The 26,843-nt window shown below is 41.9% G+C and overlaps 1 protein-coding gene across 5 annotated transcripts in view; it reads left to right on the top strand.

The window, feature by feature from the left end:
- MYO1B (myosin IB) overlaps positions 1-26,843 on the top strand; it is a 167,654-nt gene that overhangs the window by 73,686 nt on the left and 67,125 nt on the right. For all 5 annotated transcript variants that reach the window (XM_010948705.3, XM_074364255.1, XM_074364254.1 and 2 more), the window contains exons 4-7: positions 5,951-6,045; positions 16,233-16,337; positions 20,198-20,244; positions 25,570-25,633. In XM_010948705.3, the coding sequence (XP_010947007.1) occupies positions 5,951-6,045; positions 16,233-16,337; positions 20,198-20,244; positions 25,570-25,633 (311 nt within the window). The remainder of the gene's footprint in view (positions 1-5,950; positions 6,046-16,232; positions 16,338-20,197; positions 20,245-25,569; positions 25,634-26,843) is intronic.

Here is a 26,843-nt window from a genome sequence, read left to right as displayed (position 1 = left end):
TACTTTGTTATTTTGTAGCTCTTTGTGTTATTATTTTGTGTTTGTCCATGGTATAACAGACAACCTTAAAGTTTTCAAGATCTGTATAGATTTAATATTGTACCACTTTAAGTGAAATACAGAAATCTTGCAACCATTTAGGTCTTCTCTTCTCTGAGGCTTGGATAGTTGGGAATGCTTACCATTGTTGTGGTTATGTGAGGATAACTGTATTGTAGTAAATATGTTAATTTACCATGGGTCTAGAGGCACACCTCAGAGATATTGTAGGTTTGGTTCCAGACCACTGCAATAAAGCAAATATCTCAATGAAGTGAGTCGTGTGAGTTTTCTGGTTTCCTTGTGCAGATAAAAGATATGTTTACACTATATGGTAGTCTGTAATGTGTGCAATAACATTATGTCTTTAGGTAAGTAATATACATACATTAAATTAAAAATACAAAACAAAAAAGACATAGTACTAATGTCAAAGATCACGGGTCACAGATCACCATAACAAATATAATAATAATGAAAAAGTTTGAATTACAAAATGTGACAGGGATATGAAAGTGAACAAATGCTGTTGGAAAAATGGTGCCGATAGACATTTTCGATGCAAGGTTGCTAGAAACCTTTAATTTGTAAAAACACAGTATCTGTGAAGTGCAATGAAGTGGAGCATATTAAAATGACGTGTGCCTGCGCTGGCATAGGACAAGAATGCACTAGAGCGTTCCAGGATAAAAAACTATAGTTACTTGTCACAAATAAGTATAAAAACTTAATTTCCCCTTAAGATGTGATAGGAAGGGCATGGCACTAATGTAACAGCGTGATATTTTTCAATCGAGTGAACGTTTCTGAGTTAAGAATATGAGACAATTATAGACAGATATCGGTAACAGTATTTCCCAAGTAAGGCTAGCATTGTGACTCTCCTTAAAAACAAACAAGCAAATACACAGATAAACAGACCTCAAGATTACTGTGCAAAACACATGGCGCATAATTCCCTTCCTCCTTTTCCTTCTCTTCCATGTCCTTGTTGTGGACTGCTTAAGCCCTTAATCAGGTTCAGAATGAAGCTAGAAATTGGTGGAACACTTAGAAGTTAGGATTTTTTTTTTTAACTCTTATTATTTTGTTGCTTAATTAAAACACACAAAGTTTTTAGGACTGGACCAGAGCTAGATGAGAAAGAAATAATTAAGATTTGTGAATCTCAATGTGGATGTGAATTTGGAGACGGAGCTATTTTTGAGAGGGTTAAATTCAGAAGCAGAATTTCCCTAGTGTGATTTGAAAGTATTCTGGGGTTCAGAATGGAGTGCAAGGGAATACCGTTTTTGAGAGCTTTTCAAAAAACGGGTAGAAACGAAAAGGTGGCAATCATTATCTAAGTTCAGAAAGTTTCCTGAGACCAAATCCGTTGTGTTAAGCACTTTGGCTAACAGAGATGACAAACTGAAAATCCTCAGAAGGGATTAGACCACTTCAGAGAGCGATGCCTGGAGCATCTACCTCATTAGGGATGAGCCAGCGAGACTGAAGAGTAGGGCTCTGCTGGATGAACCCAAGCTTTAGGTGGTGGTGCGTGATATTTTGGGCGTCACATCGTCTTTTTTGCTTCGCACTGTAGGTGAAATAAACTTAGGAAACAGCAGGGTGGAGAGCATGGAGTTTTGGGAGACGGAGCCCCACCATCACCCTTGATGCCCACAAAAGCAGAACCACTGTGGGTAGTGACACGCTGAGCAGAAATAAGGGTGGAGAAGGAACAAATACGGGCTAGATCATTTTGAACATGCCACCCAATCTTCCGCTCTGACAGAAAATAACAGATGAGCCCCAAAGCAAACTTCCAAAAACTAAAAGCAATAGATAGATACAGCTGTTTGCAAACGTGCAGTCAGAATGCTTGGTATCGGGGAAGGATGGCTCTCAGCGCCCAGATGGCTCGCTGATCTGGAAGTGCAGCTGGGGGACTTGCATTCAAATGGCAGGCAGTCTCTATTCTTAGAGCTCAACCAGAGGACAGCAGTGGATGGACCCGCGCCCTTGATGTGGTGGGGTGAGAGCCACGCTCACCCCTTACGTTGTCGTCATTGTCCTGTAATGAACCGCCTGTTCTTGTGTGTGGTAAGTAACAGTGCTGACATGCTCACAAAATAATGCGAAGCATATGGGTCACAAGTGTTTTTAAGTAAAAACTTCTCTAAAGATTTATTTAGCTTCCTTAATTATAGGGTGGTTGGGAAGACGGGCATGTGGTTTCAGTTTGGTTATAAATGTTGGCCTGGGTGATGGCTACGTGCTAATGCTGCCAGAGAGAAAGAGAACATGGCTGGCAGGGGAGCTTGTGTTCTCCAGGGCCTCCCTTTTGTCCCTTTTTTTTTCCCCCAAAGTGAAGTCAAGATCTGTGTTTATGAATAAGTCTGATGACATCTAAGCTCTGCTTGACGTGGGTGTGCCCGTGGTCCAAGCCCAAGCCAACTGTCCCAGTGCCGAAGCACCTTAATTGGTAAATTTTCACTGCAGTTTGCAATCAGTGGCTCTCTGGAGTCCTGACAAAATAACTATCCCATTTAGCCTTTATCTTCAATTAAAATATCCTCCCCATGGGATTGAATCAAGCCCAGAGTCAGGGGCCGTCAGTTATGCATTGCTGTCTAGGTAGACAGAAGAAAAGTGTTCACTAGGTGTTTTGATTTGAAATAAACCTATGGCAGGGTCACCTGGTGATCTTCTGAAGCTCTGTGTGTGTGTGTGCGTGCACGCATATACATACGCACACACAGTTAGTCATACGTGGTGATTAATGTGAGAAGTAATTTTGCATCATTTGGGACCCGGTACTAGGATAACATGGAAAGCTAACTTGCAGTCCTAGGAGCAGAGGAAAAGGTCTGTGTTAACCCACGAAGAGGACGGCGAATATGTATGCTTGGAGAAGTTCATTTGTGTTTGCTGTAACATGCTTTCCTGCCTTTCTTGCCAATGGTGAAAATGATGGTGGCATCGCTGAGCTATTGTCTGAAGGTGGGAGGATGGGAGGGAGCAAGGTTAATAAGAAATCCAAGTAAAGCTTTGCTTCCCTGTGTGAAGGTCATAGAAGACATGAATTTCCTGTTTACCACTCTTCACGGAGCTCAGTCCAGTAGGGACTTTGTCAGGGACTTGGAGAGGATCCACTCATTCATTCGTTCATATTTTGATGTGGTTGGTGTCTTTGCTTATAGCTCTGTGGGATGCACTAAGGTTAATTCCATAGAAAGGCTATGCCCTGATAAGGGATAAGATGTTTGCATAAGCAATTATAATACAGAAAGACATCGGACATTTATCCAGGACTTGATTACTTTTCAGCTGCTTTCATAGTTTTTTTTTTTAAATAACATCACTTTATTTTTATTTTTGGTAATGGGGAGGTAATTAGGTTTATTTATTTTTTAACGCAGGTACTGGGGACCTTGTGTGTGCTAGGCGTGCACTCTACCACTTGAGCTATACCATCCCTCATGCTTTCATAGTTTTATTTAATCCTCTAAGCTAAAGTGTGTGGCTACATTTTTTATTTTGTACCCAAAGAAATCAAAGTTCAGCCTAGGGGGGAATGACTTTGCTTGAGGTCATGTAGGTGGTAAGTTGTGGGTCTGGGGCCCAGGAAATCCCATCCATCCTTGTTGCCTCCTGCCTCCATATCCACTGTTTAACACTGTCCCGGGCTGCAGTGGTACAGAGGGGGATGCTTGCATCCTCCTTGGGGAATCGGAGAATCCCGGAGAAGGATGAGGCCCCTGAGCGACCCTGGCCGGTGAGGAAGGCACTGGTTATTTAAGGAATAGCTGAAAGGGATTTGAGGGTGAGGAATACATGCTGGACGGAAAGAAATCAGTGTACACTGTTCCCATAAACAAGCTGAAGCAACAAGTTCCTTGAAAAAGTTCCCTGTGCAGATATTTCTATTATGTCTTCTTTCCTTTTCTATTATTTATATGTTCATTGATAAGTGCTTCTAGAGCATACTTATGTGCAAGATGTGGATCTATTGATATGACAGTTACAAATAAGGCTCGTGGTGACCCTCTCGTGGGGCCTCGGTAGTTCAGGCAGAGGATCAGATCACAGTTGATCACAGGAGAGTGGGTAAGAGGGGGAAGAATGGGTTACAAGGGGTTTCTGGGTTCAGGCTTTGACTGTCCTGGGACAGTCCTGGGACAGGGATCTTGGACATGTCCTGTCACCTCTCAGTCTCATTGGGTCCTTTTTCTTTAAGGATGCTAATAGCATTCACGTCACAGAGCTGTTGTGAGGATGAAATCTGATTACGAATATGAGAACACTTCATTCAGCTCCTGGCACTTTGAAAGTGCCTGGTAAACTGTCAGTATTAATGGCTCCACACACTTTCTGAAGAAAAGCCCAGGTCCTCAGTTGGAAGGCTGGCTGCGGTCTGGTCGGCTGCATTGACACCCTTCCTGCACCCCAGCCCTTCATCGGGCTCCTTCCTCCAGGCTGGTCTCTCTCACAGGCACTCTTGTGGCCCTGTGATCCGTCGGGAAGGCAGAGGCAGGGTGACCCAGGGTGTCCCAGGGTGTCCCCGGGTCAAGAGCTGGAGTCAGTTCTGGCTCCACTGCATCACGCTGCTGGTGTGACCTTGGCAAGCCCTGTCTTCACTTTGAGCTGCAGCCTTATCATCTAAAGTGGGATTAGTAGTGATTTATTCTTAGTGGTTCTGTTGTGAGACTTTATAAAATTACTCTATTGAAGGCCTGGGGACCCCTCCAGTACCTGGTAAATGTTGCTGTTTTAGCTCTGACTACTGTCCAGTTCTGCCACTGCCCTGCTTCCAGCCCGCTCTGCAGCTCCCTGTCACCTCTGTTCTGATTTGGAGCCTGCCCCCCTCTCTAGCACATCACTCCACTGTCCGTTCCTCCTGCTTTGCGTTTCGGCCACTGCTCCTACCCCCCACCCCGCCCCTAGGTTATTTTAGCCTTTGTTTTTGCCTAAAAACCCTTTGTCTGGCTAATGAATTCTTTAGGACTGTTATTTCCACCTCTTAAATTGCTCCCACCGCTTCCCATACCCCCTTGAGGTGTGGTCCCTGGCTTGTTCTGCACTTTATCATCGCATTTAACTGCCTTCTGTTTGTATCTCTCTCCCCTACTTTTGGCTGAGAACTCGGGGGAAAAGGGATTGAGTCTTAATTATCTTTACATTCCTAGCACGTGTCTTTAGATTTCTAGTTCTTCATGTAGGGTGGACTCACTAAGTACTTGTTCATAAATGAATTAAATGAGGAGCTTTCCCTATGTTAAGTACAGCATCATATTGTCAAAAATATTTTTCAGTTACCTGGAGGGAGCAAAATTTACCTGGTCAGTGAATGTTGAGGAGGGGAAGGTCAACATGAGGGCTGCGGGGCCGTGCTTGACAGGGGGACTGGACGAGAAGCACGGCGGACCTATTGCACCATTTTACAGTTCCCGTCATTAGTTGTGAAGGCAATAGCTCTGTATCTAGCCTGGTAAATAAAATATCAGCTATTTGGTATTCGATAGCATTTTTCTAATGTTTGAATTGTTTTTTCTCATTGTTTTGCAACTCCAGTGTCTTGTCCTGAAAATCTCAGCTTTATCCAGTTGTGGACGTGTACTGGAAAATGTTTTCCTTGGTTCTCTGAATTGCCTAGACTAAAAAAAAAAAAAAGAGCCATAAATACAAAACAAGTCCAGCACATCAGTACCATTTTAGTTAATAGAAAATGCATAGGAGAAGGTAACCCGAGCCACAAAAATGGATGGCTTTATTTATTTACTCTAAGAATTTGAAGGAAATAAAATGTGGTATCTCCGCTTTCTATCTAAAGCATATCAATAGCCTTTTAAAGAGCCTGTTATTGTATCTGATAAAAACATAATAAAGAGCTGAATTCTAAGGACTTTTTCCCCATTATCCCCTGCAGCTTTGCCCTGTCAGATGAAGCATACAGATCCCTAAGAGATCAAGATAAAGACCAGTGTATTCTGATTACTGGGGAAAGTGGAGCAGGAAAAACAGGTAAGGCCACCGGACAACCTTACTGTCTCCTCTGGGAGGTGAATGAAGGGTGACAGCAGAGGGCGCAGGTGGGGCCTCATTAGTGCGCAGCTCACAGGGCTCCTGTGCAGGAAGGGTGGTGCCTGGGATGGTGGACCAGCCCCTGGGAAGGACTCACCTCTCACATGAAGAAACAGGCACCTATCAGAGGGGTTCCAACCAATGTGGGAGTCTATTTCTAGATTCTAGGCTTTTCTGGTGCAGTTCCTGGTTACTTCAAGGTCTTTTACTTTTTCTCCAAGACACTGAAGTCTGGGAGGCCTCCCCACTTTGCTAAGGAACGCCAAATTATTTGGGTTTTGGGAGGCCACAACCACAGCCTAGCTCTGCTAAAAAGTGCGGGAGAGCACCAGGAAAATGCTGAGTTTCACTCCAGAGAAGTCTTCAAGTCTAAAGAATTGAGATTTTTATATATATTTCAGACAGACTGGCAACCTCCCCATAAAACAAACCCTCAAATGGATGGATCATGCCTCCCCCCCCCCCCCTGCTGCTTTTAATAAAAGCAATTTGACTGATGGTCTTGAGTGAGAAAGTGACTTTACACATGGTGCCCAGCTACCTGGAGAAGGTTCAGAAGAGCTGTGCTCTCTGAGTCCAGACGTGGACCGGTGAGAACTGCTGGTGTCAGTGGGTTTCTTTGATTAGAACTGATGAGTCCATGAAAGAGGAGGATGGTATTTTCATAACTTTCATCTGTAACACGTTCTTGTTTTGTAGATAGGACTCTGATCATTGCTAATTTCTGTTTGTAGCAATGTCTAATGGGTCTCTCCTTTTCCCCTTATGCCTGCCTACAATTCTTTTTCACAGACAACAGAATGATTTTTAAAACTAAAAACTGGATCATACTCTTGGCACATTTAAATTATTTTTTTTTCGAGTTACCTTTGTGTGTATAGTGAAAACTTTTAGGATCTACTGACTTAGCAACTTTTAAGTATACAATACAGTGTTAACTGTAGTCAGCATGCTGTACATTAGATCCCCAGAACTTCATCTTATAACTGGAAGCTGGTATCTTTGGACCACCTTCAACTACCTCCATTTCCCCCTTCTCCTCCCCAAACCAACAATCTACGTTTTGTTTCTATGAGTCTATATTTTTTTTAATTCCATATGTAAGTGAGATCATACAGTATTTGTCTTTCTGACATTTCAGTTGGTATAATGCCCTCAGGGTTCATCCATGTTGTCACAAATGGCAGGATTTCCTTCTCTTTTTTTTGGCTGAACAATATTCAATTGTATGTACACTCCACATTTTCTTTATTTATTCATTCATGGGCAGACACTTTGTTTCCGTTTCTTGACTGCTGTAAATAATGCTGCAGTGAACATGGGTAGGCAGATATCTCTTCAACATGGTAATTTTGTTCACTTTGGATATATATCTGGAAGTGATATTGCTGGATCATGTGGTAGTTCTATTTTTGATTTTTCTGAGGAACCTTCCTACTGTTTTCCATAGTGGCTGCACCAATTTACTTTCCCACCAATAGTGTACAAGGGTTCCCTTTTCTCCACATCCATTCCAACACTTGTCTCTTGTGTTTTTTTTCTATTAGCCATTCTGACAAATGTGAGGTGATATCTCACTGTGGCTTTGATTTGCATTTCTCTGATGATTAAGAATGCTGAGCATCTTTTCATATGCCTGTTGACCATCTGTATGTCTTTGGAAAAATGTCTGTTCAGGCCTTCTGCTCATTTTTTAATAGGGTTGTTTGTTTTTTGTTTGTTTGTTTTTGGTATTGAGTTGTATGAGCTGTTCATATGTTTTGGATATTAACCCCTTATCAGTTATATTACTTGCAGATAATTTCTCCCATTCAGTAGGTTGCCTTTCCATTTTGTTAATTATTTCTTTTGCTGTGCAGAAGTTTTTTAGTCTGATGTAATTCCGCTTGTTTATTTTTGCTTTTATTGTTTGTGTTTTGGGTGTCGTAGTCGAAACATCATTGCCAGACCAAGGTCTAAGAGTTTTTCTCCATGTTTTCTGCTAGAAGTTTTATGGTTTCAGGTCTTACATTTAAGTCTTTAATCTATTTTGAGTTAATTCTTGTGAATAGTATAAGATAGGGTTTATTATACACACACACACACACACACACACTTTTTTGTGTGTTTGGGGGGTAATTAGGTTTATTTATTTATTTATTTAGTGGAGGTACTGGGGATTGAACCCAGGACCTCATGCATGCTAGGCATGCAGTCTGCCACTGAGCTGTACCCTCCCCCCATCCAGAGATCTTTCTTTATTCTTAATGTTTGCATTTATAGCTATAAAATTTCCTCATGGAACTACTTTTGCTGCATCTCATAAGTTTTGGTATATTGATTTTTCCATGTTTGTTTGCCTTGAGTTTTTTTATATAAAGTTTTTTAGCAATTTCCTTTGCACAAAAATAGAAACCAAACACAGTGGGCCTGTTGCACAAGTTTCTGCTTAATCTCACCCTACCTTCTTCTGCACTTCCCTTCATGCTTTCCTCCCCTTCTAACGGCGGCTCATGTTACTTTTCATTAAAAGATTTGCTCTTTACTGTGTATAGTGTCCTTATATAGAGTTTCCCACCCCCTTTTGAACTCTGGGTATGGGCTCTTACCTGAATTTGCTCAGAAATTTGTGAACTCTTTGGCTGCTCAGAACTCTTTCTTTCCAGTAAGAACATTAAGAGGGCATTGGTGTCTTGGGGGAAAGTTTTTGCTCCTCTGTCACTGATCAGTTCTTTCTCGTGAAATAGAACTTAGTTCTTAGACTCAGTACAGCTTCTTGTTTGTTTCCAAGCTGATCAGTGAAAATGATAGCAAGCCAAGTTAAAAACTGTGTCCCTTGACAGTAATAGTTGGACTTGGTGGTGTATCTCATGCCACCTACCCCCACCCCAGTCCTTTTGACTGTATCTACAAGCCTGTTGACTTTGCACATCTTTTATTTAAGCATAAGGGAGGAAGAGATGAAAATACTCCTAACCCTATTAATTTTCTTAGGTTTTTACTCATTATTCATCACGACAAAAGATACATATTTTTTGAGAGTCTGATTTGTTCCTAAGTGAGTCATCAGAAGTGGGTTGTGGTCACTGGTTTGATTGATGTTGGCCAGTTCTCCATCTCCTCTGGAACATATGTTCCAAGCAGACAGCACAGCCACTAATTAGCCATGTTAGTTTATGACCTTCTCCTTCTCAGAGATTATAAACCATGCTGCTTCCTCCTGGAGCAAAATGGTGGGCTCGTGTGCCTGCCTTACTGAAAAACTCAGTGGAAGTTGCTGTTACAGCTTCACAGGGTGGGTGTTCATTCTTTTCTGAGAAAAACAAAAACACCTTATTCTTCTGGTGGAAAGCTGGTGGCATGGAGTTCATTCTTCTTTTCTAAATTTTTCTCTTCTCTTGATATTTTTCTACTCAGTAACTTGTCCTGTTGGTTTCAGTGACCTACTTGCCACTTGAAATCCTATCATCTTCCCTGGATTTAGTCCTTCCTGGGAGCCCTTTGCCCTTGTGAGGAGTGGACAGCTGCTCCGCAGGGTCATCGCCTTCTTCTCTGGTAGGCACTTCTGTTTCCAGCGCACAGGGTCAGGGGCTGCTGCTGGCAGGAGGCTGGAGGAGGGTGCCCCAGACACCCTAGAGCAGCGCTTCTCAGCTTTCCACCGGAAAGCACCAGATTCCTTCTCCCCTAGTCTGTTGCTGACCAGTACCAGGAAAATAGCAATTATGGGCCAGCCAGCTTTCTAGTGGTGCTGGTCCTCAGACCACACTTTGAGCAGCACTGTCTAGAAGCCACTTGAAACGTTTGTCTTGTTTTCCAGCTCCTGTGCTTCCTGTTATCTCGCGATATTTCAGTTGTCCATCATCACCAAAACTCCTAGTGCTGGGAGATGAACACTAATCTTGAGACCTGCTATTTTAACATCTTTTTGGGGGGGAGTGGATAGGTAATTAGGTTTATTTATTGAATTAATATAGGTACTGGGGATTGAACCCAGGACCTCATGCACGCTAGGCACTTGATCTACCACTGAGCTGTACCCTCCCCTGCTGTTGTAAAATATCCACTCAACTACACTCTTTGCCAGCTGCTGAGTCCTGCCTTTTCGTTTATAGATCCCAGCAGCATCTCCTGTCTCCTCGTCCCCATGGAGACATTTCGTGTTTCGCTTGTTGATTCCCATCTTTTTCTACTTTTCTTTCTTTTTGGAAGCAGTGGTACACAGATTGTTTCAAATTGTATGTGGTTTTAATTGTCACTAGACTATAGTTTTGAGTAAAATGTGGACTTTGTGTGTTGTTTAATGTCTCTGTTTCATGGAGATTACTTTCGGGAAAATAAAATGATGGAAAATAATACAGAGATTGCAGCACAGTGTGTGAAGAATTTCAAGACGGGGTTTAATCTCAGTTCTGTGGGGGAGAGGAATGCCAGGCCATTTTTGAGATGTTACATTATCTTATTAACTAAAATTGTTTATGGGTACATGTAGTTATTAAAATTCTTGTGTTAGTGAATAAATGAAGAAGAAAACTAACATTTACTGAGGGCCTAGAATGTGCTGTATACTTATAAACAGTATCTCTCTCCAGTGAGAGTCCTTACTCAACAGTGTGTGTAGAACCACCGTGTAGCATCAGAGGGCTCATTTTATAAGAAGTAATTAAGTTAACGAGGTTGTAAACCCCTCCTTGGCAGATGATGATGTTGTTGGCTTTAAACATTGGAGACACTCTTGCACTGCAGGGCTGGATCACATGGGCACTCAGGGAGAGGCGTGAACTCCTTGAGTCTTTTGGGGTCCTATTTAGTTCATTACTGCTGTGCTAAATAAAAATTTCATCATGTCTCATAAAAGTGCCCAACTATTTCTAGGCAATGAGCTCACAGCTCACTACCATGAATACAAATAGTTGGTGGAAAAGCATTCAAGCACTGATGGGGGCAGGGGGGGCAGAACGTGAGGGAATGGTCATAACCGCCTTTTTCCAAGGACATCAGAATAAACTGTGGGCCTGAGAAGCTGATCCTGATATAAGAAAGCATTATAAATGATTTGGTTTCTAATTTTACAGTTACATCAGTTTCTAGGAACTCTTCGGCCATCTGCTAGAAGAGTTACGAAGCCTGCCTTGCTCGTTAAGACCTTTGGTTCTGAACCCCGCATGACCTTGTGCTGCTTTACATCTGTGATAGTTTTCTGCCTCTGTCAGCGACAGAGATGTCACTGACTTACTGTAGCCTAAACATCCATGAGCGTTTTTACAGCACTGAATATAGCCACGCTGAAGCTGAATAGCTAAGCAAGTTCAAGGCCAAAATGTAGTGAGCTTTGTTTTGTTTCTTCCTCAGATGAGAAAGGCCTCTCTTGACCCACATGCTTTATCTGAATCATCAGAGACTTTGCGACCAACTTTCAGAGGCCAAGCGGCTTATGTATAGTTGTATTTCAGTGAAAACATCACCAGTCATGGCTCCTCTTGGAGCAGTGGCTGTGTTTCTCATGGCAAGACCCATGCTTTTTGTACCATGATGGGGGCAGTTCACAGCTGCCTGTCGGATCAGTTTGGATGTGCTGCAGCTGGGCTATTTTGCAGCGCCGCAGATTCGGGTTTGCTAGAAAAATGGTGTTCCTCTATGTTGCAGAGTCCTTGTTGCATTGTTCACAAGGATGGCTTCCTTGATTTAGGCAGTTTTACTCTCTAGGACCATCAGACCTATGTAAGCTCAGTCCCTAGAAAAACTTGGTATCTTAACTAAGGAGAAAGAGAGGTATAGGAGTAGGTAAATGTATCAATATTTGTGTGTGTGTGTGTGTAAAGGTATATGACATAGATGATGTATAATTTACATGATCTATATATGACTTATATGATCTATGAATGCACACATAGATACTTGTTAACTCCTGGATAAATTTATTAGATCAGGAAAAAACTCAAAATAAGCCTTGCTTATGTTCATACCTTTGTGTCCTGACACAGTGATTGACTCCACGCAGAGCCTGCTCAGTTACATGCATAGGTTTTGATATCTGCCCGTGAGATTCCCAACCTTTTGTCCTCATGGTTGCAAATGCCTTTCATTGCTTCCCCTTTCTCATTCAGCTTTTGCTCTTTCACAGTGCTTTCTTACATAATTAATATTATCGTATATGAACTTATATAATTATATTATTACATAATTATATAATAGATATTATTCACAACCCGGTGCTAGTTACCAGAGAATGCAGAGTTAAATTAGTTATCATTCTTACCTTAACGGGAATTTAAAATCCCCAGAATCATGAACTCTCATCTATAGCCCCTTTCCATTCTTTGTAGAAATGAATTCTGATATAGATACTTTGATCTAGAAGTATTTTCTTATAGGCCATGTGTTCATTAGTGCAGAACATCCGTTAAACCCTAAGTCTTCTACTATTTCCTGGTGAGAAGATATTTTGAAGACTTTATGTTTTGTTTGTCCAACTTGATGAATTTTAGGATTCACGTTACATTCAAACATATATATGTACATAAATTTACATATATAAGTTATGAAAGTACATAAAGTTACATATGTAAGTTTCTCTATGAGTTAGAGAAAATGATGAACTAAGAATCAGTTCTAAGCAATGCCGTTGTATTTTGCCAATTTTAAATGCCAGGGTTCTTGTGTCGAGAATGGCAGTGCTTTTTTTTTTTTTTTAAACTTTTTTTTATTGAGTTACAGTCATTTTACAATGTTGTATCAAATGAGAATGGCAGTGCTTCTGAGAATTTTGAGTACCCATGAAGAATATACCTTTTTGTCCTAAATAGAATCCTTTTAATTTTTAGAGCAAGCATTTAAGACATTGCCACCGAGAGTATGATTACTGGATTAATATATTCAGTCACTCAAAAGTACTGCTTTGGAAAATGCTCATGGTTTTATGCTGTGCTTGCCAAGGTCATGTTTAGTTGGTCCCCATGATAGTCAATGTGATTCAAAAACTAGACTTTGCACTATGGAGGATGAGAGTTTAATTCTTGATTCTCCTCAGAAATATGATAGTTTTCATTCATAGAGGTTATTATGTAAAGTTTTGATCTGGATAAATATCTAAACATTTGAATAAAGATCCAAATTTATTTGGACTTTAGCACAGAAGAGCCAAAGGAAATGAAGCAGAGGGCCTCATGAGATAACTATTATTTCCTGTTTCCAGCATGATGAAATATAATGAAAACAGTCCTCTAAACTATGTTGGACCTTGCAACTTGTCCTTGCTGGTTTACTTATTTTTCTCTAAAGTAATGACAATCTCATGAACTACTTGACTTAGAGATCAAGTATTATGTCAGGAGAAAAAATTCTAAGAGTTGTCTCTTTTAGACAATGAGACTTTGGAGAAAATCACCCTTAATCCCAGCTTCCAAAAATAAACTTTTTAACAACGTAGAAATAAGGATCTTTGAAGTATGCTTAAAAATTATATTTGAATTACTTAAATAGATTTTAAAGTTAATTAAAATGGTTCCTAATTTCATCTTAAGTTAGCCTATCTTTATATCTCAGTAGGTATAGTGAGTTTACATACAATTTAACAGCCATATGATGTAAGTCCAATCCAGATTCCAAGAGATCTGCCCCTGGTGCCATTTTTAAACAGATTTGACCCTGAGAGAATTTGATTCCATTTCGTTCAGGCCATTAAAAGGTCTCTGAGAGATCAAATCAATTCTAGCAGCCTCCAAAGGGTTCTCATTCTTTGTTGACCATCCTTGCCCCTACACACACACACACACCACAACACACACACACACACACCCCACTTTGTCCCTGGTATCTGTCCTGAGCAGGATTTTCCAGAGAACTTTGTATAGCCATGTATCTAGAGTTTGAGATTTGGCTGCAGTTAGGTCCATAATCACTGGAATAAGCAAAATAGCCTGGACTTTTAATATTTCTTGTCAATTTACCTAAAAGAAAACTTATTTTCATCTAAAATATGCATATATTTGTGTTTGTGTGCATATATGTGTACATGTGTGCTCCACTATTTGGAACAGTTATTTTGTCTGTAAATGCTTCTAGTCTTCTAATAATATAATGTGTAGAAAGACCAGAAATTTATGTCAAGGAAGAAGAATGTACATAATACATGTGAGAGTGTAGTTGAGGATGGGGAGCAGAGAATGCTGCTGAGAGAGCAGGGTGTTGAGAAAGAAAGCCTGGAGGTGAGTTGTGTCAGAGGCCAAACTGTATGGTGGAATGCATGGTCCATTCAGGAGAGTTGGCCCACAGTTGGAGACCAGACAGCAGAGGATGTCAGGAACTGGGAGGGCAGCCTCACCTGAACTTGAAAGCCAGAGAGCCGAGGAACAGAGTATCCCAAAGTCACAGAAGAAGAGTTCCAGTTTGGACTGGTGGGTAGAGGGAAATGTAGCACTAAGAAGTCAGATGAAATTTAGTAGTATATAAACTCTTTGTGCATGACTGAGGCCAGGTCAGCCTGATTGAGCAACAGGAGTGTGAACGTACGGTTCACCAGCCTTTAGGTAGTTATGCCCTGAGAACAATGCAGGATGTGTCACGGGACCATGGATGCCCTTTGGAGGAAGGGTATTGCAAAGATGAAATGACTGATGTTCTCAGTTACAGTCTTTAAAAGCAGACAACAGAAACCTGTCATCGCAGACCCCCAGGATCTATTTAGACCCATTTTCATAATCCAGAAAGCAAACTGAAAGGATACTTTAACCCCTGAAGAAGTACTCACCCTCCCATCACAGTTCTCAGGGCTCCATGAGATCTTCTGCTTCCCCTGCACCATGTTTGCTAGTACTCCCTGAGAACTTGATGGGACCTGCGTAGATTCTTGGTGCTTAGTGGCTTCTCTTATTAGTCTATGCTTTTGTGGTGTTCATAGGCTTTGAAGCACATGTTAGGCAATGCGCCCAAGGTCACATTTAAGTTGTTCATTTATTATTTCTTCAGTGGTGGGAAATGGGGCTGGGAGCCACCTGCATGTCTCCCCATGAGGAATGGCAGCATTGAGATGTGTCCCCTCACCCCCATAGGTAGGGGTACCGCCACTCACACCTGGGGAAGGCTCTCCTACCCTTGGACAGTCGCCCCAGGGCAAAGTCTTGCAAGAAGGCAAGATCTGACTGCCCAGATGTGGGTTCCTGTGTCACTCTGTTGTCATTTAATAGTTGAATATTTCCCAGATCCTGACTATGGAACATTAGAACTAGGATATTCAATGAGAAACAGATTCTGTGGCAAATAAATTTGGGAAATGCTGCTTTCTAGATCTTTTCTCCAGAGTTCCACAATGTCCATGCTCCTCTAAGAAGCCATTTAATAAGGGAACCTATTTCATGTCCTCTAACTCACTGTGGCCCCAAATTCATTTAGCTTTGGACTTTATTTCCCCTAAACATCTATTGTCATTCCTTGGGATTCACTATTAAAAGGATCAGGTTTTAGGAAGCAGATGCTGAGAGGAGACGTACTGATAGGGGAAGGAGAAATCCAGCAAAACCGGATTTGTCCCACCTTACCAGTGTGAGCTGAGAACCCCTCGTGTGCCTCAGGTGGCCTGCTTCTTTTAGCAGCATGCTTTCTACTAGCAAAGCCTAAGGAAGCAACCAGGACGTGACTTGGAAGGTCTGTATTTCTTGTATTCACATCCTTAGATTAGTTTCTTAGTTTTTTTTAATCAGGTTGCAGAGTAATTAATTTAATCTGATTGTAAGCAGACCAGTTCGATTTAGAAAATATTTTTGAGGACACACAGTTCTTTCAAATCTTAAAAACACATTTGGTAAAGACACGCAGGGTATCAAGTTCATTTTGACTTGAATCATCTGTGTATAATGTAGTAACTGTGCATAAACGATTGCTTTAGGAAGGTAGTTCTCCTGAGAGTTTGCTGACTATGTTTACTCATCCAACCCAGTGATAACCTTTAAGCGCAGTTCCTAGGATATCTGAATTAGTTGGCTTGTCTGAATAGAAAGCACTGAATATTTCAAAAGGTATCCAAAACATTGTTTGCTCCCAGGAGAAAAGGCATTTGAAAAACACTGTGGTCTTCTCCCCTAAAACTCTTCCCCCAAAATTAAAGACAAAAAAATTCTGCTTAACTTATTAGTATGACTTGTTTTCACCCACAGAGGCCAGCAAGCTTGTTATGTCCTACGTAGCAGCTGTGTGCGGAAAAGGAGCAGAAGTGAATCAAGTCAAAGAACAGCTTTTACAGTCCAACCCAGTCCTGGAAGGTAGGATTTGCTGTGTACATTGATCAGTGTGACTTGAACGGTGGGTTCAGTTTTCAGGGCCCTTTGGGTACCAGGTGTGCTGGGAGGTGGGAGGAGGAGAGTCAGGTCCAGACCTGCCCAGCCAGTTAGCGGCTCTTGGCTCTGCATGCCTGGAGAAGGGAAGAGTTTACTCATGCAAAGGGAGCCTCCCACTTGCAATCACTTTTTTCCCCTTCAATTTTTAGTTGAATTACTTATGTGTTACTTAATAATAATCAGCTGATAATTTGCATTTGACTTGACGGCTGGGAAAACTTGGTGGAAAAGAGCGATGTAACGTGCAGTGCTGTTCTGTCTGTCATTCAGGATAATACCTGTGGCTGGTTGTTTCTGTTGTCAGGGAAACCAAGACTATGCTAGAGAAACATTTGAGGACCAGTTTTTTCAGGGTTACAGAAAGCCTAAACGTGACTGTGGAGCTCAACTTCTGTGGTTGGCCGCTGTGTTTGTCAGCTTGGGCTGCCGTAACAAAATACCATAAACTGGGTGGCTTAATCAACAGAAATTAATTTTCTTACACTTGTGGAGGCTCAGAGTCTGAGATCACCTGCCGGTTTGGTAGGTTTCCTTCTGAGGCCTCTTGGCATGTAGGCAGCTGTCATCTAGCTGTGTGCTCACGTGACCTCTCCATGTGCGTGTGTGTGGAAGGGGGAGGCGGGTGATGGGTGGGAGCCAACTGGCTCATGGCCTCATCTGATTACCTCTCAAAGGCCCCGCCTTTAAATACCATTACATTGGGAGTTAGGGCTTTAATATATGCATTTGGTAGGGATACAGACATTCGGTTCATAATATCATCAGAAAACAAAGCCAGAGATAAGTCTTATTGCCATGGAGGTTGTCATAAACCATCAGTATAAGCCGTCCTTATGTTGCAAACAGTAAATCAAAGCCTTTCCCTGTTGATGGAAAGCCCTCTGCATTGCTTTGTATTGTAAGTGTGTCTTTCGTTGTCATTTAATGCAGTTGTTGGGGTAGCGTGCATTTCTCAGTCTTGGTGCTGTTGACATTTTGGACTGGATAAGTCTTTGCTGCGGGGGGCTGTCCTGTAGGGTGTTTAGCTGCGTCTCTAGCCTCTGCCCACTGGGCACCAGTCGCTACGCTGCCTCTAGTTGTTACCATTGAAAATGTCCCCAGACAATGCCAAATGTCTCCTGTGGGGGTCAGGACTGCCCCCTAATCAGAATCTCCAGTCTGGAAGAGTAGTTTGGTTCACCCCTTTGTTCGAAGTCATGGAAGGTCAAAATTTCACATGGATTAAAGCAGAGCTGCTTTGGGGTGGGAGGGGACCCCCAGTATAGAGGGACAGAACCCTGCCCGTTATCTTTGTGACTCAGGCCTAGCCCCTCCTTCCGCTTTACAACAAGGAGATAGCATTTATCTTTATCTCCTGGACAGTGGAACAAGATTCATGAAAATACTTTGCTTTTGAGAAGCGAAGGCTGAAACACCTATCGTACTGTTATTGATCTTTCTTCTCCTTCAGTACCTTAACTCGTAGAGAAAGTGCCGTATCTTCTTCATCTTGTTATTCCAGTATTTGACTTCCTGTTTAGTGTCTTTTGCTTGTGTTAGGATGCTGTACATGTGTTGTTCTGTAGATGCTTATTTGAAGAATGCGGTGATCTAAAGGAGGAACACTGTGGAATGCTATAGCTTGCATCTGTGATTAGAATCTGGCCCTTTTTTCGATGGTATTTGAAACTAGGCCCCGGTGCAGGAAATGAAAGAAATGTCTACTGTAGGCATGTATTATCTTTTATGGGAATGCTTACTTTTTAACTGGAGCTGCTACTGTAAATGAACATTCAGAACAATCAACTTAAAAAAAACAATTGAGGCATGTGTCTCAAGTCTTCTATAATGGAACGCTTGTTTTTGATTCTGTGGTTCACAATAAAAGACTTCAGTGTTTAGAGCTGCGTTGAGTAATGTGCAACTCAGACTTGTTTGATGAAAAGATGGTTTATGGCTTGCAAATGGCGCCCTGAATAAAGTTTTTTTGAAGCAATTCCTTCACTTGCCCTTGACCTTCAAGCCACAATAAACTCTCCTTTATGTATCAGCATCTCGAGCTGGACTCTGGGGCTGTGCAAATCAGTTAACTTGGCAGCCCTGCATGTTCACACCCACCACAAAGAACTAGCCTGTGAAAACACAAAAAGTGTCATGGTCTTCGTGATGACTAGGTCAACACTCAGCCTTATCAAGGCTGCTTTAGCTGGTGGTGGATGGAGGATAAGGCTGTGAACCTCTCCAGGAAGCATCCTTTTCTGAGTGTTTCCCGTGTTCAGGTTTCCTCACTCAGTGTAACATCTCAGCTTATTTTCTGTTAAAGAGAGAGTTTGGTGTCAGGGATGTACCAAACCGTATCCATTCCAAGTGGAATCTGAATCAAAGAACTTTCCCGGTGTTGACGCTGTAAATTTTGTCTTAACTGAGCAGGAACCTTTTTTTTTTTTTTATAAAACAATCAAAAATATAAAAATACCAGCTAATGTGAATAATGCCGCAGGTTTGGCTACTGAATATCCAAAGAGAGCCTCCCACACCTTGATCAGGTGATTGCTTTCAAAACTTGGACCAGCTTTTGGCCATTAGTAATCATTTGTGCTCTTATTACTCTAATCTTCTTCCTTCCGTTTAATTTAATGAAGCTGTGGAGGCTTCCAGAGATTTAATGCCTGGCCTTTTTGTCTAAAGATTGATTTCTGCTTGCCACATCACCACTCTTCAGTCCTTGCTGGCTGCATTGTGGCCCGTGGGTCCCAGTGATAACCTCAGGGAGGGGCGGGAGGGTATTGGTAGAAATGAAGAATTCATGCCCATCCATAGAATCATTGAACCAAAGTCTGCACTTGAGCAAGATCCTCAGGTGATTGGTTTACACATTGAAGTGCGAGGTGTGCTTCTGGGCTTCAGAACATGAAACAGGGATCCCCTCTGCTTATATGACTTACATTTATTCCACTTAATTCTGCTACCTGGTCCAGATTAATGCACAAGCTTGATGACACAGTCCTTTCACCTTATGACACTGAACTTCCTGTGACAGGAGCATCCTGTGCCTTGGGCAGTGTCACCCCTATGATTCTTATGTGCTCTCCTTTAAAAGGAAGTCCTTTGGGGGACTCTGGCTCCTCGCAGCAGCTAAGATTGGGACAAACTTGGATTTTGCGTTGTAGGTTGATTTGTTGTTTTTTTTTTTTTTTTTCTGGGAAGTTTCACTTAGGTCTGATGGACTTAAACTAATGAAACTATGTAGCATTTTTAGTCTATTGGAAATGACGTTCGTTTCCAAATCTCTTACTCTTTCTGTATTGTAGAGTTATGTATTTATATAGCTTTATTTCAGAGTTAATTGAACAATTTGAAGTTTCTCATGCCTTTTTCCATCTGGAAATCTCATCGATTGAGTTTCATAAAGCCTTTGATAATACTAAGTAGTTATCTCTGAAATAACCTTACTCACTGGTAATCATGGCAGAAGAGCTCGGAAGCCTTGCTTGCTAGCCACTCAGCTGACTACTGTCAGAACAGTTAAAAGATGTTGAATTAGACGAGTTTAAATTTAGAGCGGTACTTGAAAAACTTCCGTGAATCCTAGGAACGACTCTTTCTGTGAACTTAAGACACAGAAGCTTTAGCAACTTACCAAGGCTTGAGTTAAGAAGCTTCTGTGGACATTCTGGACAGACACGTCATTGCTGAAGATTGCATTTCTAGGATTTATAGATGTCAAATATTACAGTTGTTTTATCTTTTGGGTTGAAATTATTTTTCTGTCATGTTTGACCACACATCTGTTTCTTTCCTGCCAGCTTTTGGAAATGCCAAGACTGTAAGGAACGACAACTCCTCTAGATTTGTAAGTATTTATACAGAAGCATAAGTATTAATGCTAATATTTAGCTCATATATGTTTAAACAACCAATAGATGTTTAATATTTCTCAATATACACGTTTAAAAAATAAGAAACACCATCACTATTGAGAAACTGAAAGTTCTGTAAGGACTTTTTTCTTTTGCTTTCTGAAATTTTCCCTGTTAATTCTTCTTGGAGTGAAAAGCAATTTCTTCATGTTTTCTTGTCATCTATCATAAAATTCCATGAGCAATGTAAATGAGGCTATTTAAAATATCTTTTTACTAATGTGAGTTTTGGTATTTAGGAATCATAGTTAAGAGTCAGAAATTAAGTAGAAAGAAGGATAAACTAGATGTTACATTTGTATGCTTTCTAGCTCTTGTCCTTTCTTCAGTGGGGCGAGAAAGGATGGAGATGTAGCCTAAAAGTTCATAGAGGTAAAATCAGTAAGTTTGGCAACTAATGGGGGCTGGGAGGAGGGTTGCATAGTAAAAACCAAAGCTAATTGATGTTTTGAGTTTGGTTGAACTAGAAAATGCTAATTCCACTAACGGAGACCTTTCCAGCCTCATGTCCCATCACTCCCCAGCAGGCCCTCTGCAGGTCAGCCCCTGGGATCTCTCCAGTTGGGCTGCCTTCTTTCCCGCCTCTGGTCTTTACACACACTGCCTGGAGGCAGCTGGGGGAAATATGTTGAGTGTGTTGGGGCGTTTTGAAATTGACTCCTTTTTTCTATAGTTTAACCAGTTTTTTATAAATTTTATAATCAAAGCTCATTTACTTTCTAAGCTGTCTTCTCACATACATGACTGGGGACCATTGTTGGTGATCCTCTATGCCTCCCTGCCAAAGACTTTTCCTGCCCCCCAACCCCCAGCTTTTAGCCCCCTTTTTGCTTTTTCTCATTAGAGTTACTCAGTACTTAAGGCACAAGAATGACCTCAGGTGGAGATAGTTTTGATAGCTTGGCATGTGGAAGGCCAGGGTTCCTATTTCCAAGGCTATGAATTTTTTCCATTGGATTAGCCCCCTAAGTTGTTAAAGCTGATTTTAGCCCTGCCTTTTCCTGTTGTGGTAACGTGGCTAATCTCATTACATAAATCAAATTAGAAGCAAAGTGTGGGCAGATAGAGGTAATTCTAGTAGATCAAGCTTCTTTATGGGATGAGGTGGGTTTTTTGTTTTTGGGTTGGGTATTTGCAGATCACACACACACTTTAAAAAAATTGCAAATATATTTAGTCTATAGACCATAAGAATGCAGAAAACCATATTGCTTAAGGACTCATTAGTACTTAATGATACTGGAAAATCTAGTGAAAGGCTTGGCAGGTGGTTTGACTTGGTAAGTAACTTTCGAGAAATTCTATTATAACGTGGGTATTAGGATATGAGATTAATACTTGATTATAGGCTAAAGCATTTCATGCCCAGTTTTTGTAATTTCTCTGCTTTGTGGGCTGTGATTTTGACCAGTAATATACTCAAGTCCATGATGTAGCATTATAGTTGGACTCTACTGTATTTAAAGTTACTACTGTATACAACAGTGGTTTATGACTCCAGGGGAGATTATATTTCCTTCAGCTATGTTTGACTCGTTAACCCAGGATAAAGATAAACATTCTTTTTTTGGGGGGGGGTGGTAATTAGGTTTATTTATTTATTTATTTATTCTTGAAGTAGGTACTGGGGATTGAACCCAGGACCTCGTGCATGCTAAGCATGCACTCTACCACAGAGCTATACCCTCCCCCCAGGGTAAACTTCTTGATCTCTTTGCTGAGAAATCTGGTAGACCTTGCAGTGGTCTAGGTAAGCATTTCATTGTAGCTGGTGGTGTGGGCCAGTGTCCCCATGGAGGTGCCTCCATTTCCCCTGCCCCCAGCGCTCTAATTTTACATATTGAGCTTCTATTAAGAAAGGAACTCAATGTTTTGGTTGGAGGAGGGGACTTTTAAGGCTTTTGAAAATCACTTTTCTTGACTAAGGCTCTTGGAGGGGATTTTGTTGAGCATCTGCTGTGCACAGTGCCGAGAGAGGCCCTGGAGGACGCAGGAGAGAGCACCTGTAGGGTTAGGAGACTCATTATCACACCTCTCATTCAGTAAGAATGAAAAAGAACGTAGACAGTTTATTCACCGGTTTGAAAACTGTTGTTGAAACATACTTAAATTTAGGTTTCCTGGTGTGTCCTCTTGCAGCCCACAGCCCTTTCCCCACGAGTCGCCGGAGTGATCTTTACAAACTGCCATCCCCTGCCGGCTGACAGCCTCAGTGGTCCCCCTTGCACCTGGAATACAGTCCAGGCTCCCCGAGCCTCCCTGTGTGAGCTCCCAGCCTGCCCTCGCCTGGCTCACTGGGCTGCAGCCACACAAGCCTTTGTGACTGTCCAGCGTCCTGAGTGCCTCCCGGGCTTAGGCCTTTGCGTTGCTGGTCCTTCTGCATAATGTGCCCCATCCCCAGATCTTTGTGTGGCTGGCGTCTTGCATCATTTAGAGCTCACCTCCCATGTCACTTCCATGATGCCTTTCGTCAGCTCTGCGACTTCATCCTGTCTCTGCTTCTTAGGCATTCATCAGCCTCTGGAGTTACGGGGCTCTCCTGCACGGTTTGCATCGTCATTGCCCCTAGACAGTAGGCACTGTGGAAAGGAGCTTCCCAGCCTCTTATTCCCTGAGGTGGCCCTGGGAGCTGGAGCAGGCCTGGCGCCATTGTGGACACTTAGAAAACTTCTTGATGAGCAATTACCTATTTTTAAGGAGCTTATAGACTAGTCAGGAAAAATGGGCATGTCTAAAAATAATTATAACACAACACGTAAACTGGTAAGTTCTCCATGAGAAGTCGAGACGACGTGTGATGGAAGTTCAGAAGAGAGAAGCTGGAGGCGTCTGGGGCAGGACATTGGTCCCGAGTGGGCCGGTGAGACTTAAGGAGCCAAAATCAGATGGCGAGCAGCAAGAGCTGGCAGGACAGCATGAGGGGGCCGAGGGGAGAAGCCAGCGTGGACCTGTATTTGCCAGGCTTCATGGCTAGACTGGAGGGTCTGTGAATGGAGCCAGGGGCCAAAGGGCTGGAGAGAGGAGTCTGGGCCCCAACTGAAGGGCCTGGAGTAGCAGGTTCAGTGTCTCAGACTTTGTTTTGTGGGCAGTGAGGGGCCACTGGTTATTTCTGAGTAGGCTTGTGACAGAACCAAGCCTTTGGGGAGTCATTAGGATGAGTGTCAACCAAGTCCCCAGTTCTCCTTTTCCCTTCTCTGTAGCGTGTATTCGACTCTCTCCAGATGTCCTGTCCTCTTCCCTCAGCTGATGCCATTGTGCCCACTTCACAGAAACCAGCATCCTCCAAGCCCTCAAACCCAGCTAGCCTGCGTCTTGGCGCCTCACTGGTCCCTCTGTCAGTATGTACACTCTGGGCTCAGGGTGATCCCACCTGTGCAGCAGATCCTGTCTCAGGGACCTCCTACGTCCAGGGACCAGCTTCCATCAAAAGCATCCCCTCTCGTATGGTCACCTTCTGATTCTCGTTAAGTTACTCCTTCTTTCTCCTTCATAGCTGCTTCGCCTCCAGCATCCCCTCCTATCGTGGAGAGAGCATCACTGTCCACTCAGTTGCTTGCCACAAACCCGGCCTTTTAAAGTCTTGACCCTCCTCCTTTCTTACCTTCTGTGTCCAGCCACAGCCCGTCATTGTGACTCTTGGCACAGCTCTCAGCTCTGCTTACTTGTCTCTTCTGCTACTCTTGCTGAGAGCCACCAACATTTCTCTCCTATTGCTGCCACCTCTGTTGGCTACATCAGATAGATCCTTTCCAGTCCATTCAACACTAGCCAGAGTGATCCTGTGAAGACGCAAGTGTGATCGTGGCTTCCTTGCTGAGGGACCTTTAATGAAACAGCTTTGCTGTCAGGGGAGAAAAGTGATGTCATGTTGGGCTCCGAATTCCCTGACCATCCTCGTGGGTGCCTGCTCCTTCCTCCTTGCCTGCCTGACGTCTCCTGACACTTTCTTTGCATTTAAGCTAGGGCAGACTTACGGCTCCCCCCGCCCCCAGTCCCTTCTTCTTTGTGCACAGCCCCATGACCCTCTGTGGGAGGCATCGCAGTACACCTTTATGTCCTATTTATGTCTCAATTCCCCCCAGACTGTAAGTTCCTTGAGGGCAGGAGCTGTGCTTTGCTTTCCCTTGGGCCTACGTTAGTATCCAGGAAATGCTTGATAGACAGTTGTTTACTGAGTAAGTGAAGACTTAAAAAGGTCAGATGACCCAGGACAATGAAGAAGTTAATAAAAAGTTGCAAATTGCACTCTTGTTTGTGTGCCATGTGATTGTGCTGCTTCTCCCTCACCAGTATTTTGAAAATAGAAAGAATTAAAGTAATTCTCTGGGAGAATTATTGATGTGACTAAAGCAGAACTGGAAACAAAATCAAAAAATACTTATTAGATCAACACACCCTTTTCCAAACAAAAAACAGCTGTCAGGTTTGTTCTGTTACACTTGTTACTCTTTAACTAGACAGTGATGGACCAGTTCTCTAAAAAGCACGGTATGAGACTGTGTGTGTTTCTGTGTGTATAAGGTAACATTTATAAAGTGTGATATGAACATGGGTTATGTATTGCTGTATAGTCTAGATCAAAAGTCAAAGAGAGTAATAATGATCAGCCTTTGATTCTGAGTTGGTCACACCACATAATCATGCATTTGATTTGAGTAGATAGGAAGAACAGAATTTGATGTATTCTATTTAATCCACTGTCCAGTATGTTTGGAATTTCTAGCCATGGTTTTAAACATACTTAGTCTATGAAAATGAAATAATTTATATTCCCAGCTAGTGCATATGCAAGAAATACTTATTTTTCTGGTTTTTCATTCTTTTTTTGGCAGGGGGTGTGGGGAGGTAATTAGGTTTAATTTTTTAAAGGAGGTACTGGGGGTTGAACCCAGGACCTCATGCATGCTAAGCATGTGCTCTACAGAGGGATACCATCCCCCTTTCTGGTTGTTATTCTTGAATTGAATACACACACCCTTGAGAGTCTTGAAACACATGTAAAATGGAAAAATTGCATGATGGCTGGGAAGATCTATTCTTGAATGAGCAACGGGATATGTTCACTTCAAGCTAATGGGGTATTTAGTATGAATTATTTAGGGAGGCATTTTGTTTTAAGTCACGATTACTTAAAGTATGTCTTTCTTAATCACATTTAAACACATGTGTAACAGGTTTAGTATGCTATGCTTTAAAAAGATAAACTGACTGATTATTTTGAGGTGCACTTGGAAACTCACAAAATGTTTCTTTGGCAGGGCAAATATATGGATATTGAATTTGATTTTAAAGGCGATCCGCTAGGAGGAGTGATAAGTAACTGTGAGTATTTTGCTTGAATCTTTCTGAAGAAGTTCAGGATAGTAAAACATGTATTTATAATAGAATATTTTAAATATTTGAATCTTCAAGAGATAGGTATAAGAATACATTTCCTATTCTTATACTTAGATTTTTAACCTATGCTTTGCAGGTTGTTTTATAATATAATTTAATTTCTAAATCTTTTTAAAAGATCACTTAAAGTCTTTACTTTTGAAAAACTTTTTAAAAATCTGCTAAAGAAATAAGTATAAGCCAAAATGTATTTTATATTCTCTACATCTTCAAGCCAATCCAATAATAAAAAGATTCTCCAATGGCTATTTTCTGTAACAAAATTTCTCTGTGATTAAAAACAAAATATAAATAATTGATTTTAGTAACTTTTAGAGTAATTGTTAATCCAATAAAATGAGAAAAACCTGTGCTTCAGATTTTGCGGTGAGAAATGTTGTTTGTCTTCTAGTGTAGTTAGATAATTGAAATACGATACGCCTGTTAGGTAGAAACAGATTTCTTAGCTTCCTTTAGTCATGATTTCTGATTGTAGAAGTGAGATGCTCTCTGTCAAAGGTGAACAAAATGAACAAAACCAGGTGAGTTCTGCTTGATAGCCCAGGCCCAGAGTTTTCTCACACGGGCCCAATGGTTAGTCTCTGTTGCAAATGAGGCCCCGTCACCAGTGTTCTGGAGATGCAGGACATGTGGCCCTGCCCCCATGTCTCTGCTATGTTGATTTCAGAGGTGACTAGTTTGCAGAGTGTTAGATGACAACTCAGGGTTCATGGACCTCCATTTGGAGCCGAGGCCTGGTTACCCTCTTGCTTTTTGGAGCACTGCACTACCAAACCCCCTGCAACCCCAGTGTCCTCACCGCCCTGTGATGCTATTGGGATTGTTAGAATGAAAAAGTCCAGATTTGTACCAGATTAAGAAATGACAGATTGACTCAGGTATCCAAAGCGCTGCTCATTAGATTTGTTATAGTGGTGGCATTCCTTCTCCACATGAAATTTTATTGCAACTATGAAACAGATAAAACAAGGACTGATCTGGTTAAACAGGACATGAGTAGCCAGGACACCTAGACCCTCAGGTGGCCCCTGAGATCGTCCTACAAACTCTAGAACCAGAGGAATGCCATTGGAAAGCTAGTGTTTTCTGTAATTTGGGCACGATTCATAGAGTAAACAACTGGGGCTAGAGTTTC

The sequence above is a fragment of the Camelus bactrianus genome, chromosome 5 (genome assembly GCF_048773025.1).
Source record: "Camelus bactrianus isolate YW-2024 breed Bactrian camel chromosome 5, ASM4877302v1, whole genome shotgun sequence".
NCBI lineage: Eukaryota > Metazoa > Chordata > Mammalia > Artiodactyla > Camelidae > Camelus > Camelus bactrianus.
This window is presented reverse-complemented; position numbering and strand designations above follow the sequence as displayed.